The 8,946-nt window shown below is 42.9% G+C and overlaps 1 protein-coding gene across 1 annotated transcript; it reads right to left on the bottom strand.

Moving 5' to 3' along the window:
- Positions 1-986: 986 nt before the first annotated feature.
- On the bottom strand, positions 987-1,958 carry LOC128652734 (olfactory receptor 52K1-like). The gene has a single exon (XM_053705665.1). The coding sequence runs from the start codon at positions 1,956-1,958 to the stop codon at positions 987-989; it is 972 nt and encodes a 323-aa protein (XP_053561640.1).
- Positions 1,959-8,946: the final 6,988 nt, after the last annotated feature.

The raw sequence follows: 8,946 nt of genomic DNA on the forward strand, positions 1-8,946 counted from the left end.
AATCCAGAACTATGCATAGCTAGATAAACAGTTTACAAATCCAGAACTATGCATAGCTAAACCGTTTACAAATCCAGAACTATGCATAGCTAGATAAACCGTTTACAAATCCAGAACTATGCATAGCTAGATAAACAGTTTACAAATCCAGAACTATGCATAGCTAGATAAACAGTTTACAAATCCAGAACTATGCATAGTTAGATAAACAGTTTACAAATCCAGAACTATGCATAGCTAGATAAACAGTTTACAAATCCAGAACTATGCATAGCTAGATAAACAGTTTACAAATCCAGAACTATGCATAGCTAGATAAACAGTTTACAAATCCAGAACTATGCATAGCTAGATAAACAGTTTACAAATCCAGAACTATGCATAGCTAGATAAACAGTTTACAAATCCAGAACTATGCATAGCTAGATAAACCGTTTACAAATCCAGAACTATGCATAGCTAGATAAACAGTTTACAAATCCAGAACTATGCATAGCTAGATAAACAGTTTACAAATCCAGAACTATGCATAGCTAGATAAACAGTTTACAAATCCAGAACTATGCATAGCTAGATAAACAGTTTACAAATCCAGAACTATGCATAGCTAGATAAACAGTTTACAAATCCAGAACTATGCATAGCTAGATAAACAGTTTACAAATCCAGAACTATACATAGCTAGATAAACAGTTTACAAATCCAGAACTATGCATAGCTAGATAAACAGTTTACAAGCTAACATTTGCCTTCCTAATGTGGGGAGTTGTCTGTCCCACCACCAAATTGGAGCATAACGATGTTGTACACCACAGTAGGTAGAATGGATCATTGGAACATATTAAACGAGAGAGAAAACACAATACACTGTTCCTTTAAACATAAGGCATAGAAAATATTCCTGAATCTTACAATAAAAGCGTGTTTATATGATTAACACTTTATCTGCATGAAGTTATATGCACTTTATAACCTTCTTTAAGAGGTTATTGTCTTACTTGGCCATTGGATATAATATTACGGCCAAATGATTTAAACAAACGATGCTGAATTTCTTTCGTCCTTAACCCATAAATGAGAGGATTGGCCAGGGCAGGAAAAAGCAAGTAGATGGCACTTAACAGGTTGTGTGTATCCTGTGTCACAGACCTGGATACCCTATAGACAATAGATGAGGATAGGCTGAAAAAATAGACAATGGAAATGACAAGAATGTGTGTCCCACAGGTGTGCAGGGACTTATGTCTCAAGGCCCCAGGAGAGATCTTTAGAGCCGCTCTCATAATGCTGCCGTATGAGGTGCAGAGGAAGCACATGTCAAAGACAATACTGGTAACTCTTAGTATCAACCCCACTATCTTATTCTTTGTGATATTTCCACACGCTAAGCTCAGGAGCGCCATGTGTTCGCAGGCAAAATGACGTATTGTGTCAGACTTACAGAACTGCACCCTGGAAGCCAGATAAATAACAGGGCTGACAAATGATATGCTACGTACAAGTGAAGCAAGGGTCAGCTGAAGTAGATTGTGCTTGTTAATGATTCTGGCATAATGCAAGGGCCTACAGATAGCAACAAACCGATCCAGAGACATCATTAGGAGAATATTACAGTCCATCATGATGATAAAATAGATGAAGAACATCTGCACTAAACACCCTTCAAGAGAAATGCGATTCAGGTCAATCAGGAAGCTAAGAAGCATCTTGGGGACAACTGTGGTGGTTCCACAAATGTTAACTGCAGAAAGCATAGCCATAAGTATGTACATAGGAAAGTGTAGGGAGGTCTCTGTCCTGACAATGTGAATGATCAAACTGTTGGTTCCCAGAATCACAACATAGACAAATAAGAACGGGATGAATAAAATACGCCTGAGGTTATGGAATCCAGGGAATCCCAGCAGCGTAAACTCTACATAGGAAGAAGACGAAGAGAGGTTTGTGGTTCCTGCCATGGCATTAGACAAGGTTAGAGTTATCAACCTGTAGGAGAAAAGAAGCTATTGAAATAAGTTGTTTTAATTATCACAGATCTCACATGTGACACTTTAGTTCTCTTTTACATAAATTATTAAAATATATTACAGCGTAAGCAAGATCAGGTTGTCTCAAATACATTAAATAATTGTGATTTGTTTAATCTATCAGGAGGAAGCACTATTGAATTAGTCTAAGTATCCTGTATGGGCTCTCTGAAGGCAACTCAACGGGCTAAATGAACTCTCCATGGTACCCCATCATATAGTGCTTCAGGGTCCACTAGTCTAGTGTTTGTCCCAGTCTATCCTATACAGTAGCACTTACGGGAAGATATAAACTATTGTCCTGCTTGTGTTGGGCAGTCAATCATTGTGACAGTCTCCCCTGTGTTCTGGGAGATAGATCTGGTTTCTTTATAACATTCACTGTGTCAAGTACTAACATGTGCACTGTCTGTTCTTACATGTCTTACTGTAGGAACAAATCTGACCTTACGTTTTATTAGAGGCTGCAGGAAGTTATAGAGTTATACCTAGTCCTTACCACAGATTAGATAAGCAAAAATAACTTAAGTACTACCTAGTGAAGAATATACATGAAATATAGATGACAGTAAAGAGAGACAAACATAAAAAAAGAAAAGCAAATTTCCTTACTTATTCTGCATTTATATTAATTAGTTTATTAGGCTAATTTCCCCCTCTGGTGCATATTAACATGGTGCCTCTGCCTCCGCACTCAATAATTATTATTATTTTGTCATTATCAGGTGATACGTCCAATCAGACACTGTACTATCTACACCAATGACAAAATGGAAATTGGTCTCCTGCACCTCCTCTCAAGCTACTTGTAAAGCAGTGCTGGGTCATGTGTGCATAGTTTTGCTACTGCCCCTATTCTGCTGTAAAAGGCAGCTTGAGCAGAATTGTGGGAGTGTGCTCCGCTTTTTGTCAGTGGTGGAAGATAAAGATTCTGATTGGCTTTACCAACCAATGACAGCAAAATAATAAGAAAAACAAAAGATGTGTAGCGGGTGGACCTGGTCAGTATACACCAGTTGGTAAAATTAACCTAATAAACTAACAAATAAAAAGCTTGGGATCAATTGAGAGGCTTCCACATATAGTGGGTAGTGAAAAGAATCCCCCCCCCCATTAAAAATAATCACATTTTGTTGCTTTGCAGCCTGAAATAAAGACAGACACAGTTTTGTTTATCTAGTTGTAATTACTCAGTGCAACTTATAACATCCAAGTGAAAGATATAACACCAACATGTCAGGCAAAATAAACACAATTCAAAAACAGAATCCCTGAGTTGGAAAAAGGATCACCCCCTTGTGTCAGTATTTTGTTGAACCGCATTTTGCTTTAAGTACAGCCTTTAGTCTGTTGGGAAATGTATCTACTAACTTTGCACATCTAGACAGTGCAATATTTGCCCACTCTTCTTTGCAGAACTGCTCCAGTTCTGTTACATTTGATGGTGACCTTTTGTGGACTGCAGTCTTCAAGTCATGCCACAGATATTCAATGGTGATTAAGTCTGGGCTCTGACTAGGCCATGCAAGGACATTCACTTTTTTCTCTTTCAACCATGGTGTGGTCATGTTTGCTGTGTGCTTTGGGTCATTGTCATGTTGGAAGGTAAACCTTCTTCCCATTGACAACTTCCTGGCATAGAGCAGCAGATTTTCCTCAAGAATTTGGCGGTATTTTTCCCCATCCATTATTCATTCTATCCTGACAAGTGCTCCAGTGCCTGCTGCAGAGAAACACCCCCGTAACAGGATATTACCACATATCATTTGGTGTTGAGGCCAAATAATTACATTTTAGTCTCATCTGACCATAACACCCTTTTGCATGTGGCCTCAGAATCTCCTAGATGTGTTATGGCAAAGCTCAGTCGTGACTGCATGTGGCCTGTCTTGAAGAGTGTTTTTTTTTTCTTGCAACTCTCCCATACAAGCCACATTTGTGGTGAAATTGTCACATGCACACATTGAAGCAGTTGCAGGGATTTATGACAGAGTGGTCAGAGTTGCTGTGTGCCTCTTGGTAGCCTCTCTGACCAGTTTGGCTCTTTCATCCAGTTTGGAGCGACGTCCTGATCCAGAGAGGGTCTGTGTTGTACCAAATACCTTCCACTTCTTAAAGAGACCCACATTTTTTTTCTTTCGTGATTCAGATAGAGCATAACATTTTAAGCAACTTTCTAATTTACTCCTATTATCAATTTTTCTTTGTTCTCTTGCTATCTTTATTTGAAAAATAATGCATATAAGCTTTTTTTGGTTCAGCCCTTTGGACAGCACTTTTTTATTGGTGGATGAATTTATCCACCAATCAGCAAGAACAACCCAGGTTGTTCACCAAAAATGGACCAGCATCTAAACTTACATTCTTGCATTTCAAATAAAGATAACAAAAGAATGAAGAAAATTTGATAATAGGAGTAAATTAGAAAGTTGCTTAACATGTCATGCTCTAAATGAATCACAAAATAAAAAATTTGGGTTCAAAGTCCCTTTAATAATAGACTTCATTGTGCTTCTAGGCATTGATAAAGCCTTTGATATTTTCTTGTATCCATCTACTGACTTGTGTCTGTCCACAACTTTATCCTGGAGATATTTTGACAGTGCCTTGCCACCCTTAGTTGATTGTTTGCTTCAGTTACACTACCAGGGACTGATGCTCGAGGAAAGTTTTTTTTTCATTCTGAGCTAATCAATATGCCCACAGCTGATCACAGTTGAAGGTCAAATGGCTTTGTGTGTGCAGTTGAGAAGGTGATTAGATACACCTGATTGAGTTTACAAGTAATTTTAGGACGGGGTGATCCTTTTTCCAACTCAGGGATTCTGTTTTTGAATTGTCCTTTATTTTTTTCTGACATGTTGGTGTTATTTCTTTCACTTGGATATTATAAGTTGCACTGAGTAATTACAACTAGATAAAAAAAAAAAAAATGTGTCTGTCTTTATTTCAGGCTGCAAAGCAACAAAATGTGATTATTTTCAAGGGGGGTGATTCTTTTCAATACTCACTGTATGCCTTTTGCCATTGGCTTGCTAATGTGTTCAGCTAGCTCCCAGTGGTGCACTGCTGGTCCTTCAAGAAAGGATACAAAGAAAATGAAGCAAAATAAATACATTGAAATGTTGTTTACAAAAGTATGCTAGATACTCGTACACAGCTGCACACTCGTACACAGCTGTCTAGAAACAGAGCACTTCAGCCAACCACAAGCTGTAACGCTGGCATCTATAGAGGGTATATTACATTTTTATTTCATGACACAGATAGAGCAATATCATTTTCAACCACTTCTCTGTTTGTATCCTTAGTTACCTCGGTATCCTTCAGGGCAGCAGTGCCGTCCTGGGAGCTAGCTGCTGAATGGTGGCACGTGAGGCAGATGTACAAAGCAGCGTACACTGCTCCGGAGCCCTTGCGGTCAGGTTCGCACATGTGAGCCTGCTAACTGCAGTGTAAGCTATGGTCATTAGATTCTTTACACTCATCAGAATGTCTAATGCTGCATACGGGCCAGCGGACAAACAGACCCAAGTTGAGAACCTGTCTGCACGCCTGGTAAAGGAACACTGAACCCATTTTTTTCTTTTGTGATTCAGATAAGCAACTTTCTAATTCACTCCTATTATTACTTTTTCTTTGTTCTCTTGCTATCAATCGCCTAGATTACGAGTCTAGCGTTAGCCTTAAAAAGCAGCGTTGAGAGGTCCCAATGCTGCTTTTTAACGCCCGCTGGTATTACAAGTCTGGCAGGTACAGGTGTACCGCTCACTTTTTTCCGCGACTCGAGCATACCGCAAATCCACTTACGTCAATTGCGTATCCTATCTTTTTAATGGGATTTGCCTAACGCCGGTATTATGAGTCTTGGAAGAAGTGAGCGGTAGACCCTCTCCTGTCAAGACTCCTACCGCATTTAAAAGTCAGTAGTTAAGAGTTTTATGGGCTAACGCCGGAACATAAAACTCTTAACTAAAGTGCTAAAAAGTACACTAACACCCATAAACTACCTATTAACCCCTAAACCGAGGCCCCCCCCACATCGCAAACACTAAACTACATTTTTTTAACCCCTAATCTGCCGACCGGACATCGCCGCCACTTCACTAAATATATTAACCCCTAAACCGCCGCATTCCCGCCTCGCAAACATTAGTTAAATTTTATTAACCCCTAATCTGCTGCCCACAACATCGCCACAACTATATTTGTTACGGTTACCCTTAGTCTCGCTGAGAGATGGACCGCTTAGTAGCCTGGATCCCTATTGCTAAAGAGGGGAGAAGCTGCTTTCCATAGTATTCTATATGAGTCTCGCAAATATAGAATAATCTCCCTTAGCTGTAGTACAGCTAGGATACCCTTCTGCCCACAAAAACGAGTCAACGCTGCGATTGAGGGTCAAACAAGAACTCAGGACTGGGATGCCCAGCCTGCTTTTTATTAAGGTTACATGCACACAGGGCACTCCCAGGGGGAGAGGGGGGGGAAGCACAAAATCCCCCATCACACATTTAGATAGAGAGCACTGTCCTTTGACAGGCCACAATAGGATTACAGTACTTAAGATAACAAGTTTACAAGTTCATCTTATCAATTAGCAGTCTGGCTCCAGAGGTGATTAGACAATGGGATTGGTTATCCCTAAACTTAGAGCTGAGGCTAGCAAAAATGTGTATTTAGGCAATAGTTTCTAAAAGCTGAAAAAAAAGAGTTAACTCTTTATGAAATGATACTTGTTACGGTTTTCTTGGAGCCCTTCTTAGGCGCTGGCTTGCTGGTTCAGGCATTGCTGCTGGGAAATAAGCTCTTCACAACAAAATAACTAATGCTTCTGTAACAGTGCTCCCTTTCTGTGGAACACTCTGGCAGACACGGTCTGACCCCTTTTCGGGGCAGACTAAGGCTGTCCAGACCGCTGGTTATGCGGGGCTGAGGTCTGTTTGTCTGGACAACCCGTCGGCGTTGCCATTCTGTTTCCCAGGTCTGTAAGTAATGGTGAAATTGAAGGGTTGCAACGATAAGCTCCAACGTAATAGCCTGCCGTTATCTCCAGAGACCCGGTTCAGCCACACCAACGGGTTATGGTCGGTGACCAGAGTGAACTCCTGACCATATAAATAGGGAGTCAATTTCTTTAATGCCCACACCAAAGCCAAACACTCCTTTTCGACCGCTGCATAGCTGACTTCGCGGGGCAGGAGCTTCCGGCTGATGTAGGCAACTGGATGCTCCCCTCCATCTTCGCCTACTTGGCTGAGGACAGCTCCCAGCCCGAACATGGAAGCGTCTGTATGGACGATAAAACGTTTGTTAAGGGCTGGGGCCGCCAAGACAGGAGCGTTAATTAGAGCATTTTTGAGAGCCTGGAAAGCCGTTTCACAGTGGGGAGACCACAGGACCTGTCGAGGTAAGTTCTTCTTGGTCAAGTCAGTCAGGGGTTTGGCAAGTGTGCTGTAGTCTGGTACGAACCGTCTATAGTACCCTGCCGTGCCCAGGAAGGCTAGGACCTGAGTCTTAGTGATGGGGGTGGGCCAATTGGCGACAGCTTCTATTTTGGCCGGCTCTGGTCGCTGCTTTCCACACCCCACCCGGTGACCCAGGTACTGTACCTCGGCCATCCCAAAGTGGCATTTTTCTGGCTTCAGAGTCAGGCCAGCAGCCCGGATCTGATCCAGAACCATTCCCACATGAGCTAAGTGGTCCTCCCAGGACTCACTGTGGATCGCTATGTCGTCCAGGTAGGCGCAAGCAAAACTCTGGAAGCCATCCAGGAGCCTATCCACCAAGCGCTGGAATGTAGCTGGGGCATTCTTCATCCCAAACGGCATTACCCTAAACTGATATAAGCCGAATGGGGTGACGAATGCCGACTTGGGGATAGCCTCCGGGGCCAGGGGAATCTGCCAGTAACCTTTGCAGAGGTCAATAGTGGTCAGGTAATTTCCCCTGGCTATACGATCGAGTAGCTCGTCTACCCTGGGCATAGGGTAAGCGTCCGTCACGGTATTTTCATTGAGCCTCCGATAGTCTACACAGAACCGGGTGGTCCCATCTTTCTTGGGCACCAAGACAACTGGGGAGGCCCATGGACTATCGGAGGGCTCAATTACCCTGAGCTGGAGCATCTCATCGATCTCCTTCTTCATTCCTGTCCTAACTGCTTCGGGGATTCGGTACGGAGCCTGGCGCAAGGGAGCTTGTCCCGGAGTATCTACCTGGTGGGTGGTTAAAGTAGTGTACCCTGGCTTCGGGGAGAAGGTGAGGTGTTTGGACTGGAGGAGTTGGTTGAGCTGCTCCCTTTCAGTGGGGCTAAGTCGGTCCCCTATCTGAACCTGAGCCACTATACCTGTGGGGAGACTCTTTTCTAATAGGTCTGGAATGGGTAAACTGTCTGGGTCTTCCTGAGGGGAACAACATACGGCCGTCACGTTCTCTGGTCGCTCAAAATATTCCTTGAGCATGTTTACATGGAATGTCTTTCTAAGATTGTTGTCATGGCAGCTAGCTATCACATAAGTGGTGTCTCCCCTTTTCTCTACGATCTGGTAGGGACCCTGCCAGGACGCCTGCAATTTGTCTGTCTTCACCGGCTTAAGTACTAACACCTTTTGTCCTATGGTGAAGATTCTCTTTCGGGCCCCCCGATCGTACCATACTTTCTGTCTTCTCTGGGCCAACTGGAGATTAGCCCGCACGGATTTGGCTAATTGCTCCATTCGGTCCCTGAGTTCCAGCACGTATGGCACAATGGGGACACCGTCAGCCTCCATCTCTCCCTCCCAGTGCTCCCGGATCAGGTTTAGGGGTCCCCGTACCTTTCTTCCGTAGAGCAACTCGAAGGGAGAGAACCCTGTCGTTTCCTGGGGCACCTCCCGATAAGCAAATAGGAGGTGCGGCAGGAAGCGTTCCCAGTCTC

This window comes from Bombina bombina, chromosome 3 (genome assembly GCF_027579735.1).
Source record: "Bombina bombina isolate aBomBom1 chromosome 3, aBomBom1.pri, whole genome shotgun sequence".
Lineage (NCBI taxonomy): Eukaryota > Metazoa > Chordata > Amphibia > Anura > Bombinatoridae > Bombina > Bombina bombina.